Raw genomic sequence first — 21,864 nt, 5'->3', positions numbered from 1 at the left:
GTATATTCTTTCATGTTATTGACTTCTTTGATTGTAAAATTATAATTAATCCGCAACTGTGCACCTATATTCGCATAAGGCAGTTGCTGCAACTTTTTTTTACCTTCCGGATTAACCAATCCATTTACATTCTGGATTAGTGACTTCTATATAAATGGAAAATAAAATATTCTTTCAAGAGTAGACAAAAAAACAATGTTACTTGACTCTTCACATACACATACGCCACCAAAGATATATATTTTTTTCGATTATTTCAAGGATCGAAATAAATTAGATAATAATTGATGAAGGTTTAAGGTTTAACCATACAAATATGGCCAAAACTTATCAAACTCTTGCCTCCGCCTTGGTTGGCTTCTTCATTAACTTGAATGCATCAAATATTGATGTCTTTGGTTGAACGTTGGCATTCTGGAAACTGTGATCTGCATGATGTGAAGACTTCCTTAATATATCCAAAAGCGACACATTTGACTCCTTAGATGCAGAATTCATGGTGGTGTTTTTGTTCTGCGTATTTCTTTGAAACTTGGCAGAAGCCGCTTTTGGTGGTTGACTCTCCGTTTGAATCTGTTAAGTTCATCAGGAAAGGAACACATTACCCACATTGCCAAATTGACAAAGAAGCAAATACGGCAATGTCAAGTGTCAACCATCAAGCACATAATGTCTCTTCTAAATCAACGAAGTGAGGACGATTAAAACGTGCACGCTTATTATCATCACTATTATCAAGTCCACTCAACATTACTAATGTTCTGCTAATTGCTAAATATAGATGCAAAACAAAGGTATTGTAAAATATTCTTCTTTTCATATGATGAGTCATTGGTGGAATGTTGAGCCTCATAGTAAAAATATTTGGAAGAGTAGTTGATATGCATCATTGAAAAAAACCATCCTATAATCCAATCATGCATGGTTATATTATTAAAAAAAATAGCTTAAATATAATTATTATTATTATTACTATAGTCAAACTTTTAATTATATATGTCAAATGATTTTACACTCATTAGTTTCAAATCATCTCTCTGAAGTCCAAAATGGCAACGATTTTTCAAAGAGCACAAAAAGATTTATGGTGTACTGCGCTAGCTTTATGATTTCAGATAGTTGTTACCGTATCTAAAGAATCCTCTGAGATCAATATTGAACTCCTGCTGTTGCTGTCATCTCGCCCAAATATATATGATCGGACCTTGCATGATCCCTGCTTTTGAGAAGTAGGCATAAAACGATCTGAAGCCCTTCCAACAAAAGATGACTGCAACATTTACAATACAATAAAAGAACTAAGCAATGACACCTTATATATAGCTGAAGATATTGACGAAAACACATTCCTGCGATTCAAGTATATCGTTGAAAATGCTCAGATAAGTATCTAAACAGAGTATGACTCACAGCAAATGTTTTTTATAGTTTTGCTGGGTAAAGGGGTGTTTAATAAGTAAAATAGCTTTCTCTCCAAAAAAAAAAAAAGTAAAATAGCTTCATTTGTTCCACATCTAGCAGTTTAAGCTAACCAACCTTTGATGATATATTTATGTTCTGTCCAATGCTTGGCATAGCAAAGATGGCTGCAGCATAAATTAATGACAAACCGTTAGTATTCTCACAACCTAGAAGCATGATTAGCACAGATTTTGCTCACTGCAATGAGGTGTAAGTGAAATTAATAGATCTTACAAGTAGTTTTTCCTTTTCTCTTGGTATCAGGCACGTTTAATTTCTTTATGAGACTGAAAACTTCCCTGCTATTTTCGTCCTCAGCTGGTGAAAAGAATTTAGCTTTCTCTTCCTGTTGTACATTACAATATTTAGATCAGTTCCTATTTGATCACATGAGCATCTCAGTACACACAGATGGAAATGCAACGAACTTCAGTAAATAAGCAATAGTAAGCTTCAGCAGACATTTTATAGAAGAGATAATACACTTCAGTATACATTTATTAAGGTTGCTTAGAAGTGAGAACTCACAGTTTTATAATAGAGGGATTGTCTAGCTAGCTTGTCCTCAGTTTCTTCATCATCAGATGATACATATTTATCATCTTTATCTGAAAACATCTGTGGGATCATCTGCTTCACCTTTTTCAGAGTGGTCTTCAGACTTTCTGATGGTGCTGCGTATTCTTCAACTTCATCATCATTTTCAGTTTCTCTGCTTTCCTCATCTTCCTCTTCAGTTGATGGTGTTTCATTCAATTTTGAACCACCATAGAATTTCTGACGTAGATTATCCACTCCAGCTGCATCCCGTTGCTCATGCCACTGCTGGTGGAGTTGCTCACGCTTTTCTCTATCATCTGGCTTTTCTTCATATTGAGTTGCAATCATGTCATCTTCCTCAATATCATCATCATCTTCACCTTCATCATCTTGGAAACGCTGTAGGTCATTATCACTGTCATCTTCCTCTTCAGCTTCTTCATCAACAAAAGCCCTAACAGGGTCACCATCTGGTGATAAAGTCAAGTCAACTGATACATGTACGTGTGGCTCTATGTTCTCCTTGTCATTGTCCTCCTCCTCCTCATTGGAAGAGCTGGAAAAAAGCAGTTGTCATTTTATTTTGTTTTTTTATTTTTAGAACAAGGAGAAGCAGAAGTGACCACTAATCGGTCCTTTGCCATAACAAAATTAAAAAGTCATGATTTGTCGAAGAAAAGGATCCACAGGTCATCATTACATATCAATTAGAAGCTTTCACGTCTTAACAAGAGTTTGCAAACATAAGAACACCACATTGTTATTTGAATTATTCCTATGTACTTGTTTTGAACACAAAACAACTAGATAGTTAAGATAAGCTCAGCGTAGAATGCTAGTTTCATAGTAGTATTAGAAACACTCACAGGTGGTTATAATGCACAATTGAATATTGAAATTGAACACGATGAATTGTCAGCAGAAGCAAATATATAAAAAAAACAAAAAGAAAATATTAAACACTTACACGTCATCATCAGGAGGAGCAGAATCAAGTTTCAAGTTCATTGCAAGCATTGACGGGGCAAACACTTCTTCTGAAGGGTTGTTAGACTTGTCATTTACAGCCTCATCTTTAGTATCGCTTCTTTCAGAATCAGTGTAGAGTTCCTAGAAAGTACAGCCAGACAAGCAATAAATATAGAATATCTACGGTTAAGGCAAGCATCTTGGTAAATGGCTGGCGGAAAACCTGAGTATCACCAATAGGAGCTCGAAATGCATGCTCAGATTCTGAATCCTTGGCCTGAAAACTCAACAGATACAGTGAATTAGATGGCAATGGTATCTCAACATGAGGGAAACACATATAAGATAAACTAACTAAATATTAGAACAGTTTAGAATTTCAAATGTTCCAATTTACACAATTTTATTGAATTTATTTAATCAATGATAAAAAAAATAGTTACAGCAGATACAAATACCACCCTCAAAGCACATCACCAATACTTTTTTGGTGTACAATGGCAACAAAGTTTGAATCTACAACTTTGTGCAAACTAACCAAACCCCACTACTAGACTAATTCTAGTGGGTTACTAGACCAAAACTAATGCATTACATTTTCTGCTGTTTTTGAACTGAAGAAAATACCTAATGGCATTGTAAAATCAAAATGGAATATTACCTCCCAATAAAATACACAATTTGACTTACCATGGGAGAAGGAATGCTCTCAGAGTTAGAATTAGCTGCAGCATCATTAGATTCTTCACCAATATGTGACGTGCCCAAATTACATTTAGTGGCTGCATGGCAAGAAGCTGGTGTTTCTTCCGGTTCAGCCTTTTCTACATTATCAGCAGATCTGCAAACCAAGTACACATGAGTATGTTTTCTAAGGTTTTTTTTTTGAAAAAAAATAAAGCCTGCTAAGCAAAATCTTAACGCAAATCAACCCACTTCTTTAAAATCTCCAATTTCCGCTGCCGAATTTTCTCCAATATCGAAGAAATTGGCTTCTGAACCAGAGGAGCAGGTTTAAAAGCCGCATCTCTAGTTTCTATTCAAACCACGGTGAACTATTAGGGTTAGAAAAAACTCGAGAAAAAAAAAAAAAAACTAGATCGACCATCGAATAGAGCTTAAAAAAATATTCATACCTCGAAGAAGTCTCTGAGACTCCGCTTGAAGCTGTTTCAGAGTATCTCGTCGTTCCTGTTAGATCACAGAATCCACAAATTGGTAAATCCAAATCCAGATACATCAAAATTCAGAACAATTTAACAGAATGTACATATGCAGTTATGCACCTTCTCGGCCTTTCTCTTATTGGTGGCAGATACTTTAGGCTTCTTCTCGCTGCTGTCACCGTCGTCATTGATTCTCTTCTTCTTCTCGTTCTTCTCTGGCAAGTCATCTAAACCTCGTCGTTTCCTCTCTACTTCATCAGTATTCAAATCCCTGATTTCTTCGTAGGTCTTCAGATCTCTAACTTCTTCAGTCTCCTCTACAACCTTCCCTAGTTCCTCACCGAAGGAATCAAAATCCAGAACCCTCTTCGCGCCCAAACCATCGTCGTCGACGGTTACACCTTTCGGAGTGTCAGATTGAGGGTTCGGGTTCGGGCTCGGGCTCGGGCTTGGGCTTGGGCTTGGGGTCAAAGTTTCAAATTCGGGCCCAGATTCGCCGTTTGGCTCCGTCAAGTGTTCTTCGCCGTTTCCCGATACGGAAAAATTGGGAGGAGAGATAGGAGGGTGAGAAGGTTCGGGAACCCTAGCTGCTTTCTTCAAACGCTTGAGCTTTCGTTCTTGGACGGGAGAAGGAGGCAAAAGCTCGAAGTCGTCGTCGCTCTCCATGGCTGATTCTGAATTGAATTTGGGTTTGATTTTCGCTTTGGAAACCAACGCCGCTAGCCTCGGGCTATTAAGAACGGATCGTTACATCAGTGTAACCTAGAGAAATGGCGGCAAATGCTTTCGAAATTTTGGGGTAAACGCGCCAAGGGGCATCGCTTTTGTAACTCTTTTTTTTATTATTATTTAGTAGTTACTTAAATTAAATTATTAAGTACGGCCTGAACTATTTAGAAATATTTATGATGGAATGAAATTGTTAAAAAAACATATTGTGATTTTCAAAATTCTAAAGACTTTGTTAAAGAAAATTTACATGATCAATAATTCAATTACAAAAAAAATTAAAAATCTATTTGGAATTTCTTAAATAGTTTATGGACAAACTTAATAATTTACTTATTTTTCCTTTTCTTTTACTGAGTTTGATTTTCGATTTTCATGTGTTTACATTTTTGCCTCTAAAATTATTGAAATTTGACTCAACTTTACAATTTTTCTTAATAATTAGGATCCAATTATACAATTTTGAGAGAAAAAAAGAAAGCAGATAATCCAATTATTTTATATGTCTTGATTATGCTTAAATGTTTAAAATCTAGATAAATACTAATTTAGTCCTTTTATTTATTTATTTTATTCAATTTGGTCTCTCTTATAAAGATATAATTCAATTCCTTATTTTTCAAAATTTGGTCTCTCCTATAATAAATATATAATTCAATTCCTTATTTTTCAAAATGCTTCAATGTAATCTTTTTTTACTCATTTTAGTCTCATATTTTTAAAAATACTTCAATTTAGTTTCTTATATTTTAAAAAATACTTTAATGCATTGGTCTCAGTTGGAAAAAAAGTTATACGTTGAATTATTTTTTAAATACAGAAGGTACTAAATTAAAACTTTCATAAAAAGAGAAACCAAATTAGATAAATAAGTAAAGAGATTAAATTAATAATTTAACCTTAAAAATAATATTACCAAGTTTGAAAACACGCACAAAGAGCTAAGTAATCAAATCTAAAAATCAAATTCAACCATTACGGTTCATAATGAATGACTCTTGCAAAAATTTTACTTTCTAAGCTCCTAATTATTCGATATAGTCAACAAATTTTATTGTTACTTATTATTAATTAATTTTTTATTAAAATATTTTTATTTATTTTAATTTATAATTAAATATTACTTTAAATTATTACTTTCTTTTTCCTGTAAAGATCAGAGAAAATGAATAGACTTTCATTAATGTTAATAACAAATTTTAAAAAATATTACGATAAAGACAAATTTAATCCTAATACCTAAATTGATTAATTTTTCTAATAAACATAATTTAATCAGTTATATCTGAAATAGGAAGGAAGAAAGTATATCATATTATCCAATGACTTAGAAGAACATTGTTATTTAGACATCTCATAATTTTAAATATTTCATATATCATTCATTAACATTTCTATTTACATCATATCAACTATTATATTTATATTTTTCTATTTTTTCTCTCTTCTTCACGGGCTGTTGAATAACATTTCAAATGTTATTAATATGTATTTTTCCTTTTAAAGAATTAAAGAGAACGTCATCACTACTACATCATAATATTTTTTTTCCCAAGAAAAATCCAAATTATACATGATGCACTAACAAGCTCCCTTTGTCAGTTCTCACATAGGACAATACACATCAAAAGCAAAGAATAATTATGTATACATAATTATTTTCTCCAACAAATATGTTATTAACATTGATACTTTCTCACAATAATCTTTCTTTCTATCCTATCATATCATAATCTGAAATAAACTAGAGGTGTAACAAATAATTTTTTGAAATGAAATCAAAATTAAATGAAACCAAACTATCCCAAGATTCGCACATTCACATAAAAAGCACCCAAAAAAAAACACGATTTACTTTTCCAGATCTGTTTGGAGATTTTTCATTGACGTAGGGTTCCAAAAGAACATTTGTTGCCAAATCTCCATGAAAGCCCGCACAATAACTGCATGATGACTCCGAGAGTTCAAAGCCAAGAAACACTGCAAAAGCTGCTCCAAATCTTCGGCCTCAGACATCTCCATCTCCGTTATCATCTCCATCATCGATTTCTTGAAGTCTTCATAAGGATCCTTTGACTTCTTCACTACCGCAAAACTCTCCCTCACCTTCCCCTCCACACTTTTCCGTGTCACCGTCGTCTTCTTCACCTCCGCTCCTCTCCGTTTCTCCGAACTCTGAAACCTCACACTCCGAACCTTCTTTACGCTGCTCATCTTCCTTCTCTGGCTGCTACTACCAGTACTTAGCTCCTTCTCCTCGCCGAGACAAAACTCGTCGGAGAAACTTGTCATGCAAGAAATCAGAGTCTCGCTCTCCTCTTCCTCGATGTTGTCGATTCGAAAATCGCTTCGCCTCGACGGAACGCTGGACGTGCTTTTCCGGCCTCTGATGGATTTCAGTTTCTTCAAACTCTGCTTGTCATGGCACATTTTGCATCCCTGCGCGATGGACGTTATCTTTGACGGTGACGGAGAAGGAATGCTTGGATGTCTCGTGTGACGCGCGTTGTGGTTAACGGGAGAAAGACGGTATATGGCAGGAACGGGATTTCCAGGGAAAGAGGAAGGGTCTTTTGAGCGACACATTTGAAATGAAGGGATATTGAACTTCAATTTGAAGCGTTTGGCCATGATGTGGTAATTAAGCTAATTAAGAAGATGGCACAAATTAAACACTTTAGGGTCAAGAATATATTTATAGGGAGAAATAAAATACAAGAATGGCCGGCATGTATGGAGTATGATTAACTATTAATTAAAGTGGGACCCAAATTCTATTCGTGAGAATATGATGATGGTCTCTGACTGAATCCAAGTAATTAACCTAACCTTAGAATTCCATCGCAATGTGCTGTGAAGTAGGGGTCCAGTTACACAATGAAGACACACACATAATTGCCATAATATTACGTTCGCAGAAACAAAGGGATTAGCATCATTACTATATATTATACACTTATTGTCGACAATTGAAAACTTAGTATGCAAAATGTTATGCGAAAGGTGTTGGTACGTGGTGTAATCAACGCCGAATGAATTTAACATTTTTAAATGGATTAAGGTTTATAATCACTCCCTAGCTTTTGTTATATTCTAATGTCAAACTTCTTTGTAAATATTTATAGAAAAAAAAATATAAAATGAATTAATCTTTTTTATAATTAGATAAAATTAATTTATGTATGTTAGTTTCTTGGAAAAGTTAGGTGAAAATACATTTATAAAAGTTGAAGTACATCACTTAATTATAATTCATAGAAAAAAATATAAGAAAAATAATTATATCCTCACTGTGTAAAAAGTTTTACTTTTATTTATAAGTTTGTCGACTTCTAAAATTATTCAAATAATATTTTGTTATTGAATGACAATTTAAAATTATTTTACATTCTCAATATATAAAGGGATAAGTAATATTTTATTCTATTGAAAAAAATTATTTAATACTTTTATTGTTTTCTCTGGGATAAGTAATAAGATACGTAAGACTTTTGAGTTTAAATCATAAATTATTTTATGATTTTATTTTCACCAAAGTTGTAAATTTTTTTATAAATTTTTAATTTTTTTAAATACAACTTCAAAATCATATTTTTGATAGAATTTATGATTTAGAAGTTATATATATTTTTTATCTAAATTAATATTTTTATATATTTTTTATATTGTTTTATTTAAATCAAGCACTAATAAAATAAAACTAAGGCTGTTGTTATATATACGACTTTAAAGTTGAACTCGTGGGAATATATTATAATTAGGAAAAAATATAGAAAATTAATAAAATAATATAAAAAGCAAAAAAAAATATTAAATAAAAATAATATAAAAAATATTAAATAAAAATAAAACTGAAAAAAATGTAAAATGATTTAAAAAAATCATGAAATATTCCATTACTTATCACTTTTTAAATATTTATTTAAAATTTATCTCTATTAATAGTTTAAAAAAATTACTCCTCAACGATCATGTCACGTCACGTGATGTCTCCAATATTATATGAAAGGCTCAATCTTGATGGAAAGCAAAACAAGGCGGGTCCAGCAATACATTGACCAGTTCAACACAGCATATCCCCAACCGCAAAAGAATGAATCCATCCAATGTCCCCTTATCATCACTCTTCAACCTCTCTCTATATATTTTTATGAATAAAGCACTTACATTTCGACGTACTGGGATGGCATTATATTTTGGCACCATAGCTCCCACCAGGTGCACAATGGGACAAAAATTCGCAGACTTAGTAACCAAATGGGGTCCGACGTATCATACTTCATACCTGGACAAATGGACAAGGATTTCCAAACAACACTGAAATTTTATGCCTTGCCACACTCTTGGGGTAATTTTGTTGACTCAGTCCACACCTGTTTGCCTCATGGAAAGAAATTATATTATTTTAGAGATAATTAATTAAAACACGTCTTCAGTAGTGTGTATTTATATTAGTTTATTTTACATTTTCAGAAACATTTTGATAGAAATATCTAATAAATTATTCATTTACGTTAACCAATTTTTTAAACAATCATTTGAAAAAGAAAACACAATTATTTCTCATAATTTTTTCTCACATACAACTGCTACTCACTTCCAAACAAGTGAAAAATCCACCTGACTTAGGAAGCTTTCGGCCTTTGCACTGCATGCATGTGGTCTTATCCACATTCGGTATTTAAATATTTCTTATACTTTCTCTTTTATTATTTTATACAAATCAACAATATATGTTATACCTTTGGTACATTTATGTTAATTATTGAACGGATTTTTGAGGTGACGAACAATGGATCACTACGTGGAATTTTTTTATTTGTCAAAATCCAACTCATGCACGATTTTTAACCATTTGAGTCAAATCTTTGATAACTATGGATACTAATGAGAGTAATATTAGGAAAAAAAGTTACATATCTAATAATTTAGGTTCTATTTTTGGTGATTTTTACTTTTAAGATTTAAAATTTTAAAAGCCAAAACTTCAGTTTTTAATTTTTAGTTTCGAAGACTATAAGTATATCCAAATTTGCTAGGCAGAGATTAATTTTACTCACGGCGCATAACAATTGTTCATTCAATAAAATTTTGAACACAAAAAAAATCAAATACAAGTTCTCTTGCTAAATAAATTATTCTCTTATATGTAAATGTAATAGATCTTACATCATTGTATGATTGCATCAAAAGGAGTTTTTGATTTTCAATAGGGGTGACAAGTAGACAAATCTATCCTATCCTACCATTAACCCACTAGAAATAAGTTGGCCTACCCCGCCTCACATAAAGAAAAATGGGTTAAGAATTGAAGTTCACTCCATTTACACTTAGATTTGCGGATTAGCCCGTCAAAAACAAAAGAAAAAGAACAAATAAATAATAAATATATTTTAATTATTTTTATCTTTTATGAATATTAACAATAAATATTTACTAAAAATTAAATGTATTATCTTAAATTTTAAATAATAATAATAATTTATTTAGACAAAACATTAAATTAAATATATTTTTTAGGAAAAAAACAAGTTGATAATTCATCCCTTCCCACTTTTTCCTCAACCTCTTTTTTTAGGGTCAAAATGGAATGGTTTAAGTGGGTTGTAGCATGAAAACCTCAACCCAACTCGTTAGAAAAGCAATTCAAAAAAGGTTGATTTGACATGTCCAATCTATTTTGTCATTCCTAATTTTTTCCAATCTAATATATATAATAAAAATTATATTTAATTATTTTGCAGGTCCCATACTTTTACAAAAAATCCAATTAGGTCTTGAACTTTTTTCTTTTAATCGTGTTCTAGTACTTTTTTTTTAATTGAGTCCTCTATCTAATTGTCATTATGGAAAAATAATAACAAACACCTCATTAGAGGTGTAATTGATAGACCGGTGCTTTTAGAGTGTGTTATGATTATGGCTAAGTAAATGATGATAAATTTCTATCTCTGCATATCTATTCAACACAAATATTCCTTCACAAGTCCCTCATGCATTGTCACTTTCTCCATTTTAACCAACAATGTATACTTAGAATGAAAAACATGGAGAGTGATGTGTAGTTAAATTTGAAATGTAACCGTCATAAGAAACTTAAACTGAAGTTATAAAATTAAAAATTAATTATAACTTTAAAAAGTTACCAAAATATTCCCTTAAGCTTTGATATTACTCATTGAAGCATGATCATATTTTTCTCTTGAAATACATAAAGAATTGGGACACAATCTATATTATTTTTAAATATATAATCATGTAAATGGTGTAAAAGTAAAATTTCATTATATTCACACGTAAGGAAACAATTTATTTAAGATAAGAATTTATGTTTGATTTTCATCATAAATAAATTTATTTGGACCTACAATAATTATATATTATGAGTGAGATTAATCTTTGATACAGTGGATTGAAAGACATTCATAATTCTTCATCCAAAACTAAAAAATATATAATCAGGCATGTGCAAAAATAATTAAAAAATATATAAAGAAAGAAGACACTATCATCCTTTTTGTGCATGCTAAATTTACTTAGAAAAGAGAAAAGTAGAAAACTATATATATATATATATATATATATATGTTGCCAAAGGCACCTAGCACGTACCTAGGCCCCACGGGCAAGGAACGGCTAGGAAAGAAAACGCAAGACCTCGCTGTGTGTTTTGCTTCCCCTTTCGCTAGGAACACAATTCCATAGACACAAAATCATTTGGTCTTAGCAAATTAACCCTAAGCCTTTCCAGGCACAGGGGGTGCCCACTGCCCAGAAAGAGGAAGGGTTCCGTTTTTCTCAAAAGGATTCCTTTCCTTCTTTCTTCGTCATTTATTTATATATATTATTCATTTAACTGGGCCAAATTAATATTAGTATTCCTTCCAAATTAACCACGAGGAAGTTGTGTCCTAATTTTGACAAGGAAGATGGGTTGGATACGGTCCTTGAGGTGCCAATTCCTGAGGAAATGCTGATCAGCATGGGCACCAATGGGTTCAATAGTTGGCAGAACCTGCGAACTCTCATGAATGCTCAATTTGTTGATAAGTCTTCCGGTCTCTCAACACCATCAAACAATGAATTCATGGTGTTGCTTAAGCTTGTGGGTGCTCCCCTTATTCCTCTTCAGGTTCCATCAGACCATACTTTGACTCGCCCCCTCAAAGATTGTTCCATTGTAAGCCTTACCAATCATCTATATATTAATTTCTCTTTGAATTTAAGTTGAATAATTCTTCTTTGAATTAAACAAGAATATAAGAGGGGCGAGTCTCATAAAAAATTACAAAAATCCTCTTCTATATTATTTCCATCCTTCATAACAAACACAACCTTATAACATATAAATCTATAACGGTGATGAATAACTCATATAAACTACATCACGCAATTATAGTTTGTGTCTTGGTTAATTCTCTATACATATGAACCTTGAGTATGTAAGTATGTTTTTAATGTAAAAACATTTAGGTAATTTTTATAAGAGTGATGTTACATTGTGTTATGAGAAATGTATCACGAAGTTCTGTACCGAACATATTACTTTTTTTATTAGTTAAAAGTTAAATAAATAAATAAAATTAGAAAGAGAGTTTTTAACATAAATTATGGGTTACCGTTCATTTACCGTTTGATAAATTTCCTCAAGTGAAAACTAACAATATAGAGAGGGTGTTAGAATTGTGAATTACCTGCTTTGTTGTTGTTCTTTCCTGAATTAGTTAACAATAGTTTCATTAATTAAATAAAATGGGGAGGCATGCCGAGAGATTCTACTGCAAAGTACATAGTTCAGCAGTACGTGGCGGCGACGGGAGGAGTAGCTGCATTGAATTCACTGGAAAGCATGTATGCAATGGGATGAGAATATACTTCAAGGTGATGAATACGATGATAGCGTTCAATCAAGAGGCAAAACTGAAGTTGGAGGCTTTGTGTTATGGCAGAAGAACCCTGATCTATGGTGCTTGGAATTGGTTGTTTCCGGTTTCAAGGTCGGTGCTGGCATTAACGGTAAGCTAGCTTGGAACCACTCTTCTTCTCAACCTTTTCATGCTAACAAAGGCCCTTCTAGACCCCTTCGCCGCTTCTTTCAGGTAAATAATAATATGCATATATATACTTAAAATTTAATTCTTCCACTTTCATATAAGATATCTTCTTCTTACATGATATGTCCTGGTTCACTCATAACATAACTATTAAAATGAAATATTCACTTGATCAAAAAATTATAATTATTAACAAAATTAATCATGTGTGTGCCTTTTATTATGATCAGGGACTGGACTCAAGTTACAAACGTCTTCAAGCACAGAGCACGTCTAATACAGAAATTGTAATGCACACAATATTGGGCTACTTCGGCCAACGCACGGGCTACTAGTCAAATTTGAGGACACCAAGTTGGTGAAAATGAAGGCCTTTAAAGGAAAAGGGTCAGTGTTTTGGGAAACAAGCATCGAGTCCATGATTGATGATTATAGATACATAGACGGCATTAACATAGCGCACGGTGGGAGGACAATTGCCACGCTTTATAGGTACGGTGTGGCGCATAATCACAAACATATGATTGAGGAAACATGGACGATTGAAGAGGTTGATTTTAACATTGTTGGGTTATCTATGGATTGCTTTCTGCCTCCCTCCGGTGGAGAGCGAGAGCACGAAGGTGCAGAGCAAGCATGGGATAGGATTTTGCTTCGGTTTTCCTTGTTTTGCTCCCCTCAGCCATAGGAAGTGTGAATACAGCATAGACATGAATGGTTTAGCATCCGTGATGCGCAAACACTCCAATGCTTAAGTCAGTATGCAATATGCATAAGAGGAGAATGAACAAGAATGAGAGTAGAAAAATAGGATTCATACAGGAGGTGCCTATTTATATACTTGAGTTTGGGCGGAAAAATTAATTAGGCAACTAAGGTGACCCATGTCGCACATCATGTCAGTGCACCATAGTTTTCGATTTACCAGTCTAGCTGAAATAGATAATATGGGAGATCCCGTTCTAGATTTAACCAAGATACTATTCCAAAACAGGTTGATTCAAAATTTTTGTTTTGAAATAACTAAATAACCTGTCAATTGGAATTTAGAAATTGTAATTTGATTACTGAGTTGAGGATTTCAATTGAATCGAAGAACGAACGCGTAAAATTTATAAATACTAACTCTTTAAAAATATTAACTCAATTGCTCATCCTATGTTTCACTTATAAATGGGATTGGAGGTAGTATTTTTTATGTTAAGAAAATAATAAAAATAATAGCCTTGAATTCGTTAAATCAAATTTATAATAATAATGATGTGACACAACATATGCTTTTTCTTTGAAAGTGACACAACATAAGCTGTATGTGGTAACAAGCAGGAAAAACTAAAGCATAAAAAAATATCGAGCATTAAACTAGTGGTATGAAATCTCAAAAACTGTATATAATATGTGGAATACCAGCTTTGGAAATCAAGCTATATGTGGTGTTCTAAGTTTACCCCTCTCATCTTCATTCATCCATCTCATATTTACCATAGCCAGTTGCTGTATCGGACTCAAACAATTATGAAGAAATAAATCTAACTTCTAATTACAGTATTAAACGCAGCAAAAATCAACAAGAAAAATATAGCACCATGATTGAACTGAGTCCAAACCTGACACTTTCTCGATGCTGCCAAATGTTCAGGTTTTATAAGCAATGGAATTGTAAGGAAGCAGTGTATACAAAGTAAAAATCAAGCAACCAGATATTCACATATATTAAGAAGTCTAGAAAAAAGGGTTTCGTGCACTTTGACACTCATATACAGCTAGTCATTTCAAGTAACTCTATTATCACTTTGCCATCATTGATTTCTTGAGTAATCCCGCAAAATAACTTTAATAATTAATGACACCACACAATCCCACAAAAGAAGAACCTAGTGATCAAAGAAAGATCCATATTTATCTGTTTGATTCATAACGAGTTGTCCCACAAATTAAAAAATTATATATCAGAAAAAAGAAGAAGGAAAAAGCAACAAATTGTCGTGAAAAAGAGGCATAAGGTGCCACAAAGGAGTTGCCAAGTGAAAGTTGACTTACCAGATAACTTAATGGTAAATGTTTTGTTCTTAAAAGTAATTAAAGGGCTCAAGATAATGAATCTAAAAGCAGAATCTGCATATCGGTAATTGAATTCCAACAGCTTCTAGAGCCAAGTCTTATATATAAATATTTTCTTTTGCTATTTTGTTTCTATATTTTAACAAAAATTGTCCATGCATGGATGGCTGCAAAAACAGCCAAGTCTTAAAGTGTGAAGGCATTTAGACTTTCATATAGTAGTTACAATAACATGATATGTGAATAAGCTAGGTACAAAATTTATCTTCAATTTGACATCAAGACATAAAAGCCAAGATGTAATCCTCCTTCTCCTTCAATGGAAGAGCTTTTAGAATCACTAATTTATCGGGATTTTCTGTCAACCAATCAATTACTTTATATCGATTAGCACTATGAAGATTGAGTATATTCTTCAACTCATTCAGCACTTCATGTACAACTTCTTGAGCATCTTCTATCTCCATCTCCTCTTTAGTTACATGTAGTTATACTAATTTTTTCAATGACTCGGCCACTACTTTCATTAACAACAATACTAACAACAATAAATATTGTTTGCTCATCAAGTTCTTCCTCCTCTTCTTTTACCTCTTGTACGAATTCTTTCAATGACTTAGTCACTTCTTTCATTAAGAAAATTATCCTCTTTTTATCTCTATTCTTGCACCCAAAAGTCATTACACCAAAAAGTATATCAACAGCACAAGCAACAACGGATATTGCTTGCTCCTCTAGTTCTTCCATCTCTTCTTTGTTTCTTTTATGTTTTCTTGAAGTAATTAAAGCATTACTAGTGACCATTTCTTGACTATTCATAACATACAGCACAATATTAATAGCCATTAACAATTCATAGCATATTCAAAAGAATAGATAGACGAGACCACACTTGCAGTTGTTATTATAAATTGACACATAGCAACACACAAAAATTATCAATATAAAAGAGTCTCAATTGTTGCTGGCTGCTCACAATATATTTGTAAGAATACAATTCAACAATTATGGCTATTAAAGGAGGGAGTAGTTGTTTAAATTGAGACTTAACTCTTGGTTAGTGGAGTTATAATTTAATCGGAAAATTATGGTATGTAGTTTATGAGAAGAGAGATGGAAATGCGGCTAGGAGCAAAGAGGAAACAATGGTTAGGAAGTATAACAAAATGTACATGTGAAAGTGATAGTCAAGAATTAGAGAAGACATGTGCAATGATGGAAGAGTGATCAGGTCGCTTAAGCCTAGGCACAATGGCAAGTCAGGTGTTCAAATTAAACAATTTCCAATAAAATAATTTCAACTTTTCGTAAGACCTAAAAGAGTCACGGACTTTTATATTCTTGAAAGAAACTGGCATAGACACTCCCCACTGGGTACATTGACCGTGTCATTTTTTTCCTGCGCAAATCTTACAATAATGCTCTCACAATCACAATGTGAAGAGGGGATAGTTGCAGATACAGTTCTTCAAATTCATTTCCAGTTCCTCTTATGTTACTAGAACATATACATGTTAGAGGTATTTTGATGAGAATCCCAAAGCTGTCCAAATACAGGAACCTAAAACAGTCAGAAAATACCTTCCAATAAATGATATCAGTCATATTTGACAAGACTCAAGTGAAGATGAATGAAAGCCTACAATTACTCCTAAGAATCTTGATTGTTGAAGACCCAACTTAATTTGAAGGTTCATGTCAAATATTTTTCTATTTTTTTGTCATTTTAATTAAATAAAATTGATGTTTTTTCAGCTGCACCTCAACTACACTATATGTATTCAACTCATTTTCAAGAAAAGAGACTTTTGACATTTTTGAGAAAATACGTGTGTATTTTACTTTGTGAGATTTTTTTTTTTTTGGATTTCTTGTTGAACCAATATCAGATTTATCAAAGTTAGAATTCTTGTGGTTCCATATGAAGTTGCATCATTTGATTCCTTGACTTGTACCAAACGACGATCTCCTTCTAATAAGAATCACATCATATTTGAAAGTGGAAAAAGAATTTATCAAATGTGCGAGTCCAAAGATAAAAATATAAATATGATGGCAAAAAGGATGAGAAAAATATATGATAAGTACTTGGAAAATCTCAGTGGTCTAAACATGTTATTGTTAATTGCTGTTGTGTTTGATCCACGATACAAAATGGAATATGCAAATTGGTCGATCAATCAGAGTTTTTAACCTGACAAGGCAACTAATTTGAAAGAGAAGCTTGGATCTTGTTTGAAGTCACTTTTTGAAGAATATAATGGTCCAAATGGAGGGTCTCCGAGTGGTTCACAAAAAACATAATTTAATGAAGAAGGCAATGATGATCCATATAATTGGAATAAATTTTTACAATCAACTGGGTGCAAATCAAATGCCAAATCTGAGCTAGATAAGTATTTGGAGAAATCCATAGAGACCTCTTCAGATTTGGATGTCTTAAATTGGTGGAAGTTCAATTCAAACCGATTTCCGATCCTTGCAAACATTGCTAGAGAGGTGTTGGCCATACTAGTCTCCGCAGTAGCCACAGAACATGTAATTAATATCGGACGAAGGGTGCTTCATTCTTATCATAGTTCCTTGACACCTAAAATGTTGGAAGCACATGTCTGCTTACAAAATTGGCTAAAAGGAGCACCTTCCTCATTATTTTCAAATGAAGATTTTGAGGTTTTAAAAATTGAGCAAGGTAAGATAACATGATGTTTATTTTTGGATGTTATCACTTTTAATCTTATGATTTGATGGGAAATCAGATGTTCTTCTTTTTTGTAGACATGGTTTCCCAACAAGATGTTGCTGGTTCAGCCTCTTAGTCTTGATGATTGATTGAAGGGGAACTTGTTAAGTGGTTTTAGGATCGCCTTGTTTTGGCTATGCAAGGCTCATTGCTTTTCTAGTTATAAATTTCATAGATTGATGTCAATTTGCTAACTTTGTAACTGTTATACTGGGAAGCACGCTTTGTCTTTTCATGACTCAAGCTGTGATAAGTTTTAATCTAACCCCAAATTCTTTGTTCAAGACTATGATAAAAGTGACAAGAGATGGCAAATGATGTTAAAAACTTAAATTTTTTAATCCTTACGCTGAGTTCTGTGAAGACTAAAAACTTCACTTATTGTCTGATGCCTTCCCTGCCAACTGTATCAATTTTCAAATTTAGCATAACAATTGTGTTGATTGTCTGCAAGTATCTATTTGTGAGATGCAACAATAGAGTATAAGGCTTTCTTTTTGATGGGGGTGGGTGGGGCCGTGGGGGAATGTGTGATGTCTTACACTTTGTCTATGTATGCCTTTGAGTTTTACCTGATAGTTATGATTGTGGTTCTGCCTTCTCGTATACGAAACTACAGTGCCCTTTAAACTCCAATTCATAATTATAACCAGTTAATTCTTATGAATTTATTTACTTCTATTAGTTAATTTGTAAGTAAATTCTTTTTTTATACTGACTTTATAAAATTTAAGTAAACTCGTTAGATTATCGAATTTATCACCGAATTAGCAAATTAAAAAAAAATAGACAAAAATATAAATAATGTTGGGTTATTTATTATCTGGTTAGTATTCAGCATACTTCAGTGTATTATTTTCAAATAAATTTTTTTTATCTTTAATAATATCAAATCTTTTTTCTCTAATAACATTAAGTTCTCGGTTATAAAGATTTATTATTATTATAAAATCCGTAAATTATTATCAATTGACTTATTTATTTAAATATTATGAAATTTATAATTTATTGTTTTATTTTATTATATTATTAAAATATTTAATTAATATGTTATTTATAAATAATTTATTATTATTTTTATATGAATTAGACTCTTACTCTATGAGTCTGAGTTCACAAGTCGGAGTCCACCATCCTTCACTAACACCATCGTCAGTGCAATCCAGCGTTCTTGCAGGCAGATCATAACTCAGCGTCCTAGTTGCAGTCTCGGAGACCTCGCACCAAACCACGCCGTCGCAACTCGCACATACGCACCAGGTTTTTTTTTTCTTTTTCCTTTTGTTTCTATGTGCGTTGGGTTCGAAGTTCGAACCCCTGTTTCCATGTGCGTTGGGTAGTGGGGGGTAACTTAGGTTTGTTACCCTAAATGAATATGATAATTTTTCTTTATAGTATAGTCAGTTTTCAATTGATTATTTTCTTAGCATATTATTCAATCTCTATTAATTAATTAAGAAGTGTGATTGGATGATTATGTGTGGTGGTTATTGCAAAAATTTCTTTCGTGTAGGGCTCTAGCCTTTGTTATCCATATCAAAGGTAACAAGTTACAAAATAATGTAGCACTTGATATTTAATTGTTTATCAAGTTTTTGAGGTCGTTTCTCTATTAATGTGCAAGATTCTTAGTGCATGTTGAGGATTCATTGTTTATCTCTAATGGTTTTTTTTTTTGTTGAGGTTTTGTTTGTTTTTCTATTTTTTCTAATGCACCACCAGTCTACCATTTTCTGGAACCAAACCTTGGTGCAGAAAATCTGGCAAATAGGACAATTAAAAAGTATGCACTTCCTCGCTCGTTTTGTTATATTAGGCAACTTTGCTTTATTTAATCACACGAATCTTGTCTTTATGTTACTCCAAAAATGTATTAGCCCAATTTATCAGTTTGTCCCCCCTTAATAGTTAATTGTCAACTTCTACAAGGTGTTTGATTTCAACTGCTCACAAAATCGTTGACATTTGACATATGACGAGTACAACTGCAGGTCTACATTATACTGCAATGTTTATGGTTTAATTTATATTTCCAGGGAAGAGCATGTCTGTTCTTATTCTGCTTGTTCTATTGCTACTTCCTGTCAATGGAATGGCTTTGCAGTGATTTTGAATGTTGAGGGGAAAATATACATGAGATGCTAAGGTTTTCATGTTTGTTTAGATGAAGTGGAGCGCAATCCTGAGGAATGATATCTGCATTGTAATTTCGAGGTACGGATTGCAATGTGCTGATTTAATGGAAGTCATAGGGGAGGGATCTAGAGTGAGTTTTGTATACATATTTAAATCTTTTTATGTAAAATATGAAACTTGCAAGTTGCAAGTTGCAAATTCAATTTATGATTATCTTAATGATTCCAATTGTACGTTAACATATATTGGATAAATTCAATTTAACATAAAATATATTTTTTAAAAATATTAAGTATATTTTGTTATAAATATCTGATTTATCTAAAATTTAGTATCTAAAATGACTGAGTTAATATCAAAATATGCAGCAGTTGGATTAAATCATGCTTAGTTCTTAAAAAAAAAATTCCTCTAATGTGTAGCATTTTTTAAGGTTATATTATATGTTCGTATATTTTAATTTTACAACTGGAATGTCAAATCTGAATAATAAAGTAAATAATCAATGACACGGTGGTTGGCGAGTGTGAACATAACGAGTTATTCCTTGAATTTGGGTTTCGTTTTCCAGCGTGGGTCGTCAAATGGAGAAGAGCAGATGAAAAATATCCATGTCTGACTTGCGACTTTTCATCAGATTATTCCAAGTGCCAAACCCACTAACCTCTTCCCACTACGACTTTGCTACTAAAACATGTTGCAATTATTATTAGAAGAAAAATGCTAACCACTGCTCTAGCCCTAATTCTAAGTGCATTAGTTAAAGAAATTAAAATAAAATATTTTTATTCAGAGAAAAAATTGTCAAGAATTTTTTTTATGCTCCTATAATTTACTCATTAAATATTTTTTAATTCCTTAATTAATGTTTTAAGGATATTGATTATTAAAACTATTATTATTATTATTATTATTATTATTATTACTTCACCACCGTCCTGCCTATAATCCACACCTTAGTTACCAACCAATACCCACTTTGTTTTCGTGGCTTCGTTCTATACCAAAACCACTTTCCAAAGAAATATAAAACAAAGTAGAAGTAGTAGTAGTAAGTACTATCCATCACACCTCAGGTTTAACCAAAAGCATGAGAAAGAGAGGGAGCCATGAATATGATGGTGATTCTGGAAACACCAACAGCAAGAGGCACTTGTTGTTATGGATCTTAGCTGCGGTTATCCTCATTGCTCTTTGGTCCATGTTTGCTGGCTCCGTCACCCTCAAATGGTCCTTGAGCAACAACGATGACTTGGATTCTACCATTCTTGAAGACCTCGATGTGCTGGTACGTATGAATATTACAATCAAGAGATGTAATAAATGATATTGTATGAATGAATAACACACACACACATATATATATGTTGGAAAATAGGAAGTGGAAGAGAGAGAGAAGGTGGTGAGGCACATGTGGGATTTGTACAGTCACACGAACACGAAGTCCGTTGGATTACCCAAGTTTTGGTGGGAAGCTTTTGAAGCTGCTTACCAGCAATTGGTGAGTGATGTCCCTGCCGTCCGAGACGCCGCCGTTTCAGAAATTGCCAAGATGTCTCTGCGATCTCTTCCTATTCAAATTCAATCACACTCGGTATAACCAATATACTCCTTTACTATGTATAATAATATCTATGCCTCTCACTTAAATCAGGTTTTCTCTTTTCATGATGAGCATGTGCAGAGCATCACGGCTTCAAGAAAAATAAAGCAAGCAAAGAGTAGGACAGGACAGTGACCAATAACTAGAATCTTTCGTTTTGCTTGTATACTGTTGGGCTAGCTGCTTTCACAGTGAAGCAAGCATTCCAAATAGTAATTGCCTTATAATCTTACCTCCCAAATGAATAATAAATATCTTCATAGGTTTCAGGATTGAAAGCAAAGTACTTGCGTAATTCTTTACCAGTGCTTTAAGGGGCAGCTATTGATCATATTTTTGTGTATATCGCATTAGTGTTGTCATGCATTTACCAAACATCTAAAATTTCTTATGCTTAATCGT

At 32.8% G+C, this 21,864-nt stretch overlaps 4 protein-coding genes and 1 non-coding gene across 5 annotated transcripts; 3 read left to right on the top strand and 2 right to left on the bottom strand.

Moving 5' to 3' along the window:
- Positions 1-221: 221 nt before the first annotated feature.
- On the bottom strand, positions 222-4,950 carry LOC100799039 (glutamic acid-rich protein). Its single transcript, XM_003523530.5, has 11 exons — positions 4,257-4,950; positions 4,107-4,161; positions 3,907-4,006; positions 3,661-3,811; positions 3,194-3,247; positions 2,969-3,111; positions 1,990-2,557; positions 1,696-1,807; positions 1,537-1,586; positions 1,127-1,270; positions 222-573 (listed from the first exon to the last, which is right to left on the bottom strand). The coding sequence occupies exons 1-11, from the start codon at positions 4,800-4,802 to the stop codon at positions 331-333; spliced, it is 2,166 nt and encodes a 721-aa protein (XP_003523578.2). The 5' UTR covers positions 4,803-4,950; the 3' UTR covers positions 222-330.
- A 1,766-nt stretch (positions 4,951-6,716) lies between these two features.
- On the bottom strand, positions 6,717-7,496 carry LOC102662518 (transcription repressor OFP7). Its single transcript, XM_006578972.1, has one exon. The coding sequence runs from the start codon at positions 7,494-7,496 to the stop codon at positions 6,717-6,719; it is 780 nt and encodes a 259-aa protein (XP_006579035.1).
- Positions 7,497-11,547: 4,051 nt separating this feature from the next.
- On the top strand, positions 11,548-13,985 carry LOC100797985 (uncharacterized). Its single transcript, XM_026128160.2, has 2 exons — positions 11,548-12,964; positions 13,150-13,985. The coding sequence occupies exons 1-2, from the start codon at positions 12,719-12,721 to the stop codon at positions 13,252-13,254; spliced, it is 351 nt and encodes a 116-aa protein (XP_025983945.1). The 5' UTR covers positions 11,548-12,718; the 3' UTR covers positions 13,255-13,985.
- Positions 13,986-18,029: 4,044 nt separating this feature from the next.
- Positions 18,030-18,119, top strand: LOC113001549 (small nucleolar RNA R16). The gene has a single exon (XR_003266943.1). It is a non-coding gene; the product is annotated as a small nucleolar RNA R16 (small nucleolar RNA).
- A 2,800-nt stretch (positions 18,120-20,919) lies between these two features.
- On the top strand, positions 20,920-21,732 carry LOC100500653 (uncharacterized). Its single transcript, NM_001250484.2, is given in 3 exon segments — positions 20,920-21,147; positions 21,238-21,453; positions 21,544-21,732. Coding segments are annotated over 3 exon segments (468 nt in total). The 5' UTR covers positions 20,920-20,949; the 3' UTR covers positions 21,598-21,732.
- Positions 21,733-21,864: the final 132 nt, after the last annotated feature.

The sequence above is a fragment of the Glycine max genome, chromosome 4 (genome assembly GCF_000004515.6).
Source record: "Glycine max cultivar Williams 82 chromosome 4, Glycine_max_v4.0, whole genome shotgun sequence".
NCBI lineage: Eukaryota > Viridiplantae > Streptophyta > Magnoliopsida > Fabales > Fabaceae > Glycine > Glycine max.
This window is presented reverse-complemented; position numbering and strand designations above follow the sequence as displayed.

What these genes read in the sequence shown, in the direction of transcription:
- LOC100799039 (XM_003523530.5), bottom strand. Translation starts at nt 4,802, where the DNA reads ATGGAGAGCGACGACGACTTCGAGCTTTTGCCTCCTTCTCCCGTCCAA. An exon ending in ATAAGAGAAAGGCCGAGAAG is followed by an intron (nt 4,162 to 4,256) that starts GTGCATAACTGC and finishes GTGATCTAACAG; the next exon opens with GAACGACGAGATACTCTGAA. An exon ending in AAATTGGAGATTTTAAAGAA is followed by an intron (nt 3,812 to 3,906) that starts GTGGGTTGATTT and finishes CTTGGTTTGCAG; the next exon opens with ATCTGCTGATAATGTAGAAA.
- LOC100797985 (XM_026128160.2), top strand. Translation starts at nt 12,719, where the DNA reads ATGCAATGGGATGAGAATATACTTCAAGGTGATGAATACGATGATAGC. An exon ending in CCCTTCGCCGCTTCTTTCAG is followed by an intron (nt 12,965 to 13,149) that starts GTAAATAATAAT and finishes TATTATGATCAG; the next exon opens with GGACTGGACTCAAGTTACAA.
- LOC102662518 (XM_006578972.1), bottom strand. Translation starts at nt 7,496, where the DNA reads ATGGCCAAACGCTTCAAATTGAAGTTCAATATCCCTTCATTTCAAATG.